General features: G+C 54.5%; 1 protein-coding gene across 3 annotated transcripts in view; it reads left to right on the top strand.

Moving 5' to 3' along the window:
- NRG2 (neuregulin 2) overlaps positions 1–12686 on the top strand; it is a 191155-nt gene that overhangs the window by 126135 nt on the left and 52334 nt on the right. The window contains exon 1 of one of the 3 annotated variants that reach the window (XM_081496697.1): positions 3480–3687. The exons of the other annotated variants lie outside the window; for them this stretch is intronic. Within the exon in view, the coding sequence (XP_081352823.1) occupies positions 3591–3687 (97 nt within the window). The 5' untranslated portion in view covers positions 3480–3590. Of the gene's footprint in view, positions 1–3479; positions 3688–12686 lie in introns of those variants that run through there. 3 annotated transcript variants of the gene reach the window in all.

Raw genomic sequence — 12686 nt, 5'->3', positions numbered from 1 at the left:
TTCCCTTGTCTCCATTCCCTTCCCTTGTCCATCCATCCTGCACACTCCAGATTAATTTCTCTAATTCACATTATCTCAAAAAAATCTCTTTCTCAAAAAATTATCAGTGAATTCCTCTTATTTACAAAAGCTTCAGCCTGGCAGTCAGGGCGCATCTCTGGCCCGAGCACAAGCAGGGCAGTGGAGTGGGGAAGAGCACGGGCCCCTGTGAAAGGGGCTATGAGTCCTTGCTTTGCAGCGTCCCAGTCACATGGCTTTGAATGAGTAATCTCATCATTCCTGGTCTTTGTTCCCTCTACTGTAAAGCAGGGATAATGACTGAACCTACCTCACTGGGAGCGTTGTGGAGATTACAAGAAAAAACGTGCATAACATACTGAGCACTGTGAGCTCTGGCGTACACTAGGTGCCCAGTAAGTGTATGCTGTATTCATGTCTCGTAGCTCCCATAATTTCCTCACATCAACCTGGTCTGCTCACGGTGCCTAGAGACTGCTTCCCTTAGGTCTTTGCCGTATCTCACCCACTGGAACCCCTCACCTGCACCCCACTGAAATCTCCCCACCTTGGAAGACGTCCTTCAAACCCCACTTCCTTCAGCAGCACACATGGATACCCCAGCCTGTGAAGAGTGCTCATGCCTCTTGCAGTTGCCGTGGCATTGCTGACTCTGGATCATGCATCCATACTGAGCCATGAGAGTTCTGGCTGCAGGCTCCCACTTGGAGCCACAGTGTCTTGCTGCTGCCTTTGGCCTTTGTTCACTAATGGGAGGTGGGTCACTCGTCTGACCCCCAGGGAGGTACCCACCTCTTCCCATGTACTAGGTGCTGGGCTCCCAGCCCTAAAGGAGCCCGACTCTAGCCGGGGAGACAGGTAGAAACTGAAAACAATACAAGGTGATGTGTTCTTCCAGAGAAACATAGAAAGCACTAGGAAGCAGAGAATCGAATGATTGCCCTCTCCCACCCCTCACAAACTGTGCTTAAAAACTTTTGGAAATGGACCATTGCTCTTGGGATAAACCCCAGTGCTATTACTGGGTCTGCAGTACCCTGTTCGATCTGACCCCTGCTTGCCTCCTCCCCAGGCTCCTTCTACACGTATGTCACCCCCACACTCCCCATGTACACACACACTTGCCTTACATGCAGATACACACACCCTATGCACACACTCCAATGCATACACCCATATACACACTCATACACACCCCTCAGCACACTGACTGTCTCTTGGTTTCGCAAAGGCACAAAAGCTCCTTCCTGCCCCACAACCAGTGGATGTACTGCTGCTTCTGCCAGAAATGCTCTTTCCCACCTCCCTTTAGTCCAGCCAACTCCACTTATTCCTTGAATCCCAGTTTAAATATTTCCTAGGGAAAGACTTCCCTCAGTACAATCTGTTTCCTCTATCAACCAGTAGGTCAACATGTAGAAGTATTTGTTGACCCAGTGTCTCATCAGTATTTAACACAAATTTTAATTAATTCATTATTTGTGTAATTAGTTGTTTGTCCATCCTCACCAAGACTGTAATCTTCATGTAGGTAGGCCCATGCTTGGTTTGCTCACAGCCAATCTCCAGCACATCACCCTGGGCCTGAAACACAATAAGCTTTACTACATATTTGCTAAATGATTGAACAGAGAGGTTGGCCAGGCCAGGGCAGGCAGGGAGGAAGGGGGGAAGGCCATTCTTGGAAGAGAGATTAGTCCGTGCAAAGATATGGAGAGGAGACAATATGGTGTGTTTGACTTGTAAGTAAATGTGGCTGGGGTGCAGGATTAGAGGCTAGAAGGCTTTGAGCTGTGACCCAATGGAATTGGGCTTTGGATATCAACCATGAGCTTAGGTTTAACCCAGAGGCAATAGAGAGCGAAGTGATCTGGTTTGTGTTTTAGCAGGCTCACTCTGATGGCCTTGAGGAGGTCAGAACTGAAAGGGCGAGACTTCGAGAAAAGAGGCCAGAGTCTGTGGGACAGGGGGAGAGAGTAAGCTGAGTCAGTGACCAGGTGGCTGGGGAGGGAGGAGTGTGAATGCCGCCTCGGAAGCTGAATGAATGGGTCGGGGTTTAGAACAGGAGTGAGACCTGACTCTGGCTCTGCCCCAGACCCCTGGCTGCCCACCTCTCAGAGAGCAATGCTCCCTGAATTGAAGTGAGTGTTCCCTGCACCTCAGCTGGGATGTGGAAGGAGGGAGATCTCATACACTTGGTCTTCCCAGAGCTGGCCCCCAATGGGACAGGCTTGAGGTCCCAAGAGCCCTAGGACATCAGCCGTCTGTGTGGGCACTGCCTGCATCTTCTCTGTTTCTATGTCCACCCCCTCCCACTCCCCCAATGCCGCCCCCCCCCATTTGGCCTCAAGGTCTGGTCAGGCCCCCAGGCAGCCCTGGAGCCTCAGAGTCTCTGGCCTTGACCCAGAGTCCTAGCCTGCTCCAGGCTCTCCTAAGGAGAACACTGTCCAGGGAAGCCTTGGGACCCTCTCCTGAGGAGGCAGAGGACTGGCTGAGATGATCTTTGACTCGGATTCCAGTTGGGATGGCTGTAAGGGGACACCTCAGGCAGAGCGAGGCAAACCGCAGGCTCAGGCTTTCTGGGAGCCAGAAGAGGGAGAGCCTCTGCTATGTAACCCTTTCAGCACCACGCCCAGGCAGGAGGCAGGAGGCTGTCCTTTCTGACAGCCCTCGTCCTTTGGCTTAGGAGAGGTGTGCTGCCAGGGAGGGGGGATTCCAGTGTCTGAATTCACTGTCTCTGGCCTTGAAAAAAAGGAGCCAGCTGGTGCCGGCAGCCTGGGCTGTCAGTGTGTGTGGGAGGGGACACTACTGGCCGCCTGGGACACCCCGGTTTCTCTGACTGCAGCCTGCCCTGGCTGGGAGGCTCCTGGGCCACAGACCCCTGCAGCCAGGCACAAATGGTAGCTCCATAAAAGGTCTTCCCCACGTTGGTGGTGTCCTAGGGGGTTACAACCAGGCCTTCAGGGACAGGGAGGCACAGGCAAACTGCCCGTCAGGTGGGGTGGGCGAGCAGGCCGGTGGGGGACACTGAAGCAGTGGAGACAAGACTGCAAAAAGCAGGAACTCTTTCGACTCCGCAGCGCTGGCCAGCGGGCTTCATTTCAGTCCCTTCCTGGGCCCTGCTCTCGCTGTCTCCCCACCCCCATGCTGTCCTCAGCCTGGCCCTCGCTGGGGGATCTCTACTCCCCCTCCTCAACCCTGGCTCAGGCCCCCAGCCCAGCTCCAGCCCTCTCTCCTGGCGAGGAGGTCGTGGTGCTTCTTTTGGGCGCCGGTCCTGCCTCCCGCGGTGGGCCCCGGGAGGGGTCCAGGATCAGACCCGGTCGCCCACAGCCCCCCGCAGCCGGGACGGGTGGGGAAGGGGTGATGAGGGCGTTGGGCGCGGGAGGGGAAGAGTTAAGGCTCGCCGCTCCCCTCCCCCGGAGGGTGTGACCGCCTATAAGAAAGGCGCCGCACTCAGCACTGGGGCTGCAGGCAGCGGGGGCGCAGCGTGGCTGCGGAGAGCTCAGGCAGTCCCTGCCTCCCGCGCCTCGCACGCCTCGCATCGGTCCCACCGCCCGGGACCCCAGGGCAGAATGTCGGAGTCCAAGAGGAGGGGCCGAGGCCGAGACCCTAAGCACCGAGAAGGGAGGAAGCGGGAGCGCAAGCAGGAACTCCTACCCGGGGAGGAAGGTAGGGCACTACCTCGGCGCGCCCAGACACCCCGTTTCCCTGGGAGAAACCTGCCGCCCGCTCACCCGCCCCCAGAGCCGCGCGGGTGAGTCCGGGACTGGACGAGCGGCTGCTGAGGTGACAAGCACCCTGCCCGCCGGCAAGCGGGTCTCTGCGGCCGGGCAGGCAAGGGACTGCGCGCCGGAACCGGTCGGTGCCTGGGAGCGCCTGTCCGCCGGCTGCCGCGTCTTGATGGAGGGGGCGGGAAAGAGGCGCGACTCGTGCGGAACGGCCTGCAGGGAGAAGCCCGCAGCTAGCAAAGTGGGGCTGGGAGCGATGGCCGAAAGACAGCGGACTGGCAGACGCTGGGGGGGCTGGCCCGGCTGCAGCGCTCAGGGAGCTGTCACTGCCTTCCCGTCCTCAAAGTGTGCTCGGGGCTAGCTCCCACCCATGTGCCACACCTCCAGAAGTTCTGCTCAGCCATTGGAGCAGGGGCAGCTGCGCCTGCCAACTCTTGAGAAGGGATGCCCTGTCCGGGAGAGCCCCAGGGAATAGAGAGCCACTGCGTCTGTGACAGGTATTTCCCTTAGATTTGGACCAGGCATCAGGCAGTTATCCCCCTTTGGCCTTCAGGAGAGTGACTGCCTTGGTTTCTGGGAGGTGAGAAGGTGCTCTCAGCAGAGCCTGTGCTGTGACCCACGTTGGTGGCCTCCCTGGGCAGCTGCAGGGTGAAGGAGGGGACCCCATTCAGTGACTGGTCTTGGGCTTCTCAGGGCTGGGCTTAAGGTGTGCACGTCCTTCCCTCCAGGACTAGGCTTGCCTTATTGGGGCGCTGTTGGGAACCTTGGATTCTCGCTTCTTTTTTTTTGGTTCTTCAGGCCAGCATTTTGTTAATGCCTATTTTGTACTAGTCAGCAGGCCAGGCGTATTCAAATGGTTCATCTCCATTGACTCCTCATAATGAGCCTGGGGGTGGGCAATCCTAGCCCCATTTTACAGAGGCAGCAACTGAGGCTTACTGAGGTTGGAGTCACAAAGTAAGTTCCAGAGAAAGGTCTTGGGCTTCAAATCAGCATTCCTGAACAATGATGCCCATTTTACTGGATCTCTGTCCCTCACTGGGGTTCCTGCCAGAGCTGCAACATAAAAATGTCATCAAAAGAGCACTGGATTGGGAGATGGGAAGCTTCAACTGTGGTTAAGAATTTGGCCAAATTACTTTCCTTTTCTGAATTTCTGTGTAATGAGGGAGAAGGGGTAGCAAGGTAGCTTCTGAGGTCTCTTAATTGGGAAGAATCTAGGAGTTAAATACTGCCTTCAGCCCAGTAGAGAGAAGAAACTAAGGGAAGTTAAAGCCCAGTCTGTGTTCTCTTCTTGAACAAAGCCTCTTGGCCCATTTCTGCTGAACGACTGTGTTTGGGAGTCCTCCGTAAGGTAATGGACATTGTGGGTCTGCTCTGACAGTACTAATGTGAGGCAGCTTAAGCTAGGTTCATGTCATGTGGGATGAGCTCCCATCTGAGATCTGAAGGAATTCAGGGTGCCTATTTTCAGGATCAGAATTCACGGATTTGACTCACTGAGCCACCCCACTTCTCCCCACCCTACTGTGCACATCCTAGTGTGGGCATCTTGGAAGGCTGGCTACATAAGGGCAATGTTAGGGTTGCAGGAGCTGAGCTGGTAGGAAGCCACATGGGCTTCAGCAGGGGGGAATCAGTAGTGCCAGGAACCAAGCAGCTGCAAAGCGTTGAGCATACGAGCCTGCACCAAGCGTTGGGGCAGAGGTGGCAGAGGGCTATCAACAGGAGATGTCACAAGCCTCTCAATGATCTCTTCCAGCATCCTCTACTCCCGTGAGAAAGTCTTTCTTGATGTCTAACTGTAATCTCTCCTGCTGTCTTTTCTTCTCTTGTTTCCTGCTTCCCAGTGGGTAGTTCTTCAGAAGGCTTCTTTCAAGAAGTCGGCTAGTCAGCAGCTACCAAACAGACCCAAGGCCTGAGCTAGAGGAATTTTGGAGACCTAGGACACTCTGGAACAGGGAGATCTTGGGGGAGGGTCATGCTCTGAAACGAGATATCAGAAGAAACCATGTTGGCAAGAAGCAACAGTCTTAAATCCTTGCTATGTGACTGGGGAGGGCAGGGGTCTAATTTCCAACCCCAGAGGATGAGTGCTTAAGTCAACAGTGGTGTTCAGAGCTGGCGGCCTCCCTCACACCTTCCCTCCAGGCTCATCTGAGGCTGCAGGGTCCTCCTCTTTCATGTTTAGAGCACCCCCGCCAGGGAGAACAGACACTGGGTGGCTGGAGAAGGGTCTTAGCCAGGGCGGGGCCACATTTGGTTGAAAGATTGGGAGGTAAAGATATGGAGAGTGTGAGCAAGTTATCCATTAAAATCTTCAGCTTAGACAGGGGAGGATATCTGGAGAGTGGGAGGGAAAAAGGAGGGAACATTAATTAATTGGCTCCCCTGTCCCTGACCACACGTCCAGCAGCCCCCATCTGCTCCTTGGCAAAGAGCAGAAGGGGTTCCCCTGTACTCAACAGACCCAGGTCAGTGTGGGGAAATGGACTTTTCCTCTGTCTGAACTCAAGAGCACGGGCAGGGCTGAACTGCAGGTATGAGCTCTGCTCCATGACTCATTGAGAGATGGTGGGGCCGATGCCTGGTGTCCCTACTTGGGACTGGGTTCCCCTCACCTCCCATCTTCCCTGATCACCAGGGACTGGGGTAGGGGTGGCTGGTTAGCCTTACCAGCCATGGCAGCAGTGTTTGTGGGGAGGGGTGGATAATAAATTCACTCCGGTCCCTGGGGTCCAGCCTCTGTGTGTCCCAGGCGCTGCTCTCTCTGGGCCTCAGGAGATGTGCTATGCTCATCTCTCAGCTCTCAAGTTCTCCAGAACAGAGCCTTAGCCCTCAGGCCCTGTGCCCCTGAGAATCCTGAGAGGGGGAGAGCTCTGGATTAGGATGGAAGGAGGGGGAAAGCTGGTCCCAAAGAAACTGATAACCCCTGAAAGTGCTGTGTTGTTTTCAAGAGTGACTTTGGAATTTGATTCTAAGTCACTGGCCTTTTTCGTGTGCCCCCTGGAAGGCCAGTCAGGGTTTGATGGAAAGCGTCCCTCTGTTGGAGCTCCCGTGTGAACTGGACTCTGTGTCTTCCCACAGCAGGGCAGGGGGCAGGCTTTGGTCTTCAGAGGAGTATGAAGGTGGATTAGCATCACTAGCTGAGCACTCTGGACACGGATCATTTGAATGGGCGCAAAGAAATCCTTGCAAGCTCATTCTCTTTCATCTTTTCCATCTCCTGCCTTTGGTGAAGATAGAGCCCAGACTCCTAGGATAAACTCCTGTCTTTAGACTGTCCAGGGTCAGGTCAGAGGTGGTCATGCCCCTGCCTGTGTGCACGTGGCTAAGCCACATCTGGCAGCTGTTTCTGGCAGCTGCCGCCTCTGGCCTTGGCCCCTGGCTGACCCCGCTGTGCCGGGCACCTGGAGCGGTCCTCCTGGCCCTCTGGGGCTCAGCCTGTGCCTCACGCTCCGCTCCGGCTCCCTGGCACCTCGGGGTTCATTAGGAACAAGAACAACAAGCGGAGAGTGACTTTGTACTGCCCAGCAGGCTTTCATCCTGAGAGCTCAAAGCAGTTCACACACCAAGACTCATCAGTCCTCAGCCCAGGTCCCAGGCACCCAGTGATGGGGACAATGGGATGGAGAGCCCTAGCTTTTCCACATGGGACAGCAGTGGGGCTGGGAGCAAACAGGGAGTCATCTATGGTGGGGAATCAGGTGGCCGGTAGGTCTGGGATAGAAGTGAAACTGGACTGAGGGTTTCAGGCTGCAAACAAAGGGGAGAGTCTCCCTTAAGAGACTATGAGCTGGGCCCTTCTTTCTCTCAGGCTCTCTGGTCTGTGTGCTCTGTGAGATGCTGGAGAAGCAGCCCAGCTTCTTGGGGATAGAAGCCCTTGGACTCAGGTATTGATGAGGATCCCTAAGTGATCCCCGCTTCTGCCCTTGGTGCTGGGTGCTTCAGGGCTGGCTGACCTTAGGGTGGTGTCAGAGTGAGGATATATGGAGGAAAAAGTGCTGGCCCAGCATGGGCAGGCCCTCACCCTGGCCTTGGGGGTGGGGTCTCCAGTGGGGCTACCAGGCCTGGTCTTGGCCCCACTCAGCCTTCCGAGTCTGCTCTGCATTCAGGCCCACAAGGTTGGCCTGATGGACAGTCGGTATAGGGAAGAGATTTGTTTTGTTCTTGTTTTTTTTTAATGCTGGCAAAGCACTGCCAGAACTTGAGACCTGGGGCCCATCAGAACCATGGCCATTATGTTTTCCCACCGTGTCTGAGCCTGCAGCACAGCATTTATAACTTTGCAGAGGCAAGCAAAGCATATGCTCTCCGTCTTCCTCCAGCCCAGGACTGGCCCTGCCACCCATCCATTCACCAATACCTCCAGGTCCTGGCCACACAAGAACTATACAAATGGCATATGCTGTCATTCCTGTAGTGTGTTCAGTTCTGCAAACATTCATGGAGCTCCTCCTATGTGAGTAAACCAGAGCCCCTGCCCTCAAGAAGCTCAGACAGAGCTTTACACAAATGCCTGTGATTGGAACCAAGTGTAAAGCCAGAGATACATGCGGTGTATGATGAGGAAAGGGAGGGAGGGTGTAGGGAGGGCTTCACAGAGAAAGTGACGTTTGAGCTGAGCCTGGATGGTGAGCTGGAATTCACCAGGGTGAGAAAGGGCCTTCCAAGAGGTAGGAACATTTCATGCCTAACTTGCTTACAGCTGGGTGGTGGGAGAGGAGCAGGGAGAAAGGAGGCAGCTGTCATTTACTGAGCACTTACTGCATGTTAGTCCTGATTCTATGAAGTTTAGGTGCTATTTTATCATCCTCACTTTACATATGAGAAAACTGAGGCAGAGAGAGAGTCCATGACTTTCCTGTGATCCAGCATGACTTAGTGGCAGCATGGGGTTGTAGGCTCAGGTCTGCCCCCTGCCCTGCCTTGCCATGCACTGTCCACCTGACTTCGGGTTCTTCCACAGTCTGGGCTCCCAAGAAAAACCAGTGAGGAGCATAGGTGGCTCTGTTTGTTGGTCCACTTGTTGGAGCAGGTCCTTCCTATCAAACAACTGGCCAAATATTTACTTCCTGGGTTCTGGGGCAGGGTTGAAGGGTGCAGAGATGAGCAGGTTGAGTCCCTGCCTTCACAGGGAGCTTGCAGTGTGACTGTGGCAGCAAGGTGTGAGCAGGAACAGGGGAGCACTGACCCAAGGGGCAGCCCAGGGCCCTGAGGCGGCACCGACAGTCAGGAGCTCCTGGGAAGCCTGAGGGTACTAATGTCGAGTAGTCCAGCCAGAAACCAAGCTCAGGGTCCAGAGAGCCCAGTGGGATCCAGCATCAGTCTGGGCAGTTTTCAGGTCCTTTTTTTTTTTTTTTTGGCACCCCTTGTGCAAAAGGTGAATGTCTCAGTCCATGGGGACCTGGTGGAAAGCATAAACTTAGAACTTGCTAATAATGCAAATTCTTGGGCCCCACCCCCTGACCTTCTAAATCAAAAACTGTGGGGATGGGGGCCAGCATGTATGTTTCAGCAAGCCCTCTGGTGTACTATGATGCATGCTGAAGCATGAGAACTGCTGGTTAAGCTGTGGCCCAGCATCTCAGGCCAGAGCCAGCCCCACAGCGCCTGTGCCAGGCACCATGCTGGGGGGCTGCGAGGGGAATGGGGAATGGGGTCGCCACCTTGTGGGCTGATGAGGGAGCAACAGGGACTTCCCTGGTGGTCCAGTGGCTAAGACTCTGCACTCCCAAGGCAGGGGGCCCGGGGTTCGATCCCTGGTTGGGGAACTAGAGTCCACATGCCACAACTAAGACCTGGAATAGCCAAAACAATAAATAATTTTAAAGAAGGGGGCAACAGAGGGTATTTGGGAAATAAAGTGTAATCCCAAAGATACACTGCTAAACATGATGTGTAAGAGAGACAGACCGGTAGAGTCAAACAGGTTTTCTGAGTGTCAGGCTGGTGAGTTCAGACTTCTCTGAAATAGCATGGAGCGAAGAGTTCTGAGCAGGAGACCGACCTGGTCCCCCAGAGCTGCTCTTGAGGCATGTCAGCCACCACCAGTTTGAAAAGGAGTGGCAAGGGGAGGGGATACCCAGGGCTCCTTCCACTTCCCAGCCAACCAGTCAGGACATGGGCATGGTGATGGTGGGTGGAGGGCACGCAGGCTTTGCCTCCGGACAGCTCACCAGCTGGCAGCACTCTAGAAGGATTCTGGCTGGAGTTTGGGCCTCGCCAGAGGTCTGTGACTTCTGGCACAGCTGGGCAAGGCTGGATCTGAGCTCGTGGGCTAGTCCTTTCCCTGTGCAAATGGGGAAACTGAGGCCCAGAGAAGTTCACAAACCAATGAGGTAAAGAGTTGGGCAGCTACCAGGCCAGAGAACTTCCTTGTTGGCTCAGACAGTAAAGAATCTGCCTGCAATTCAGGAGACCTGGGTTGGATCTCTGGGATGGGAAGATCCCCTGGAGGAAGACATGGCAATCCACTCCAGTATTCTTTCCTGGAGAATTCCATGGACAGAGGATCCTGGTGGGCTACAGTCCACGGGATCACAACAAGTTGGACACGACTTAGCAACTCAGCACAGACACAGACAGGCCAGAGAATGAACAACAGCTCCTGAGACTCGGCCGCTTCCCCTGCCCACCATGCCTCGTGTCTCAGTTCCCCGAGGGCCACGTGGTCTCCTGCTCTGGCCAGCCTTTGAACCGTTTGCCTGGAACACTGTCTCCCTCCTCTCGGTCACCCTTCAGGCCCAGCACAGGCTTTGTTTCCTCTGCAGAGCCCTTCCTGGCCCTCAGGATGAAGAGAGAGGTGTATGTCTGTGTCTCCACGGCCCCCAGTGGCACCCCCATCACAGTGCCCCCACTCAGCTAGAATCCCCACCAGGGAGACTGTGTTACATGACCCTCAGCTCCCAAAGTGAGTACCTGGTTACATGGTTGAGTAAACCCGTGAAGGAGGCTGTTAACAAGCTCTTTCACCCCTGTACATGCACACCTCTGGCACCTTCTCCGATTTGAGGAGGAGCAGTCTCATGGGAAGAGGCTGCCCTGACTGAGCCCCCTGCCCCTGGCCATGGGCCCCTCAGTGCTCAAGCAGCCTGGCGGGCTGAGTGCATAGTCTTTCAGGGAGGCCCTGATTGCACCATCTGCTCTGTGGTCCTAGGGCAGATCCCTGTTTTGGCCGAGGGGGAAGGCAAGGACCGAGTTGTGGAGGAGCATCAGGTGGGAAAGGGCCCTGGGATTAGCCATCAAAGGACTCCACCCTCCCAGGTGCTGGCAGCAGTCTTGATCTGGACCACTGTGAGGCCTCATCTGTCACAGCCCAGCCTTACATCATTAATTCATCTGTTGGGCCAGTAATCAGTGAGCGAGAGCCTGCTTGGTGCCAGACACCGGGAATCTAGCTATGTTCCCATATGTCCCCTCCCCAAGGGCCCCATAGTCTAGAAAGAAAAGAGCCCAGGTTCCTCCGAGGTAGAAAGCCACCCTATAGGGCAGAGAGTCTGTGTGATGTAGAGGCTGCGCCTGGCTGGGTGGATTAGAGAAGGCGGTGGCATCTGAGGTGATCTCAAGGGATTTAGAGTAAGAAGAACTGCCAGTTGTTGAGCTGTCTCTCTTTTCCAGGCACTGTGCTAAGCTCTTGACATTCATTATCCCCATTCAATTCACACCACAATCTTAAGAGGTGGGTGAGATTATCTCTGTTTTACGGACAAGGAACTAAAGTCTCAGAGAGGTTAAGTAATTTGTCTAGTTATACAGGACACTGGGCAGACCAGAATGTAAGCCGAGACCAGTCTGAACCCCCAGCCTATGACACTCTCAGCTGTGCTTCTGTGGGGAAGGACGTGGTGGCAGGGCATGCACAGAGGGCATGGGGGCAGGCAGAATACAGAACAAGTTCTTTTGGGGGTCAGCCTGGAATATACAATTCCTACAGGGATGGGTTGGAGGAAGCACAGAGGTGTATGGGAAGGGGTCCATTCACTGACAGAGCAAGCTCCCTCTAAAGGCCCTGGCTTCCAGCCAAGGCAGACCAGCAGCCTCCCTTCTACAGACATCAAGGAGCCAGAGAAGGTTTCTGAGTGTTGGAGAGGCACGCAGAGGTGAATCTTCCCCGTGTCCACTGCTAGTGGAGTGGTGCTGGGGGCTGAGGAGCAGTGTAACCTGAACCCCAGACAATGGAGGGTTATGATTATGAGGCTTGGTGGAAGGTGATTGGTCTCTACCACTGGGGAAGGTCAAGAGAAACACAGAGTTGTCACAGATGACAAGGTGACTGTAAGAGGGAACCCAGGATAAAGAACAGTCTCTGGAGAAAAAAAATGGAGAAACTGGTTTTCCACACACTGTGCATGAGCTAGTAACTGAAGATCCAGGCAGCATTTGTTTTAGGGTAAGTTCTTTCCAGCCCTGCTCTGTCTCACTAATCTGGACCACAAGGACTGCATTTCAGCTCTCCAAGACTCCAGAGGCCAAGACTCTCCAAGGATAACTTGCAGAGAGGGTGGCCAGGCCTTTGGCAATGTGGGCCCCCCACACTCACTGAGGCATCTGCATTTGGTACACACGTAGGCTTTACCTGTATGAGGCTAACTAAGACCTTTCCCACCAAACCCAACACTTCTCGGATTTCCTGTGTTTTTATTTTATCTTAAGAATCCACATGAACTTGACATTGTACTCCATCATAGGTCTGTTTGTTTTAATACAAAGATGCTGCTTTTCCTTACTAATGAGCTTGGCAAAACCTTCAGAAAGAGGCCCTGAGGTCATTGCGCGGCTTTGCATTGCAACCCAATTTGAGAAGCCAGTCTTGTCTGGTGTATAAAGTAACTCCCCTTTCTCCACCCCCACTTCATTTTCCCCTGACTTGGAGCCTCAGGAACAACTTTCTCCAGCCAGGCTGATGAGGTGGGAAGTGCAGACCTGTCCCAGAGGGGA

The sequence above is a fragment of the Giraffa tippelskirchi genome, chromosome 6 (assembly GCF_054371585.1).
Source record: "Giraffa tippelskirchi isolate mGirTip1 chromosome 6, T2T-mGirTip1v1.2.pri, whole genome shotgun sequence".
NCBI classification, from domain to species: domain Eukaryota; kingdom Metazoa; phylum Chordata; class Mammalia; order Artiodactyla; family Giraffidae; genus Giraffa; species Giraffa tippelskirchi.
This window is presented reverse-complemented; position numbering and strand designations above follow the sequence as displayed.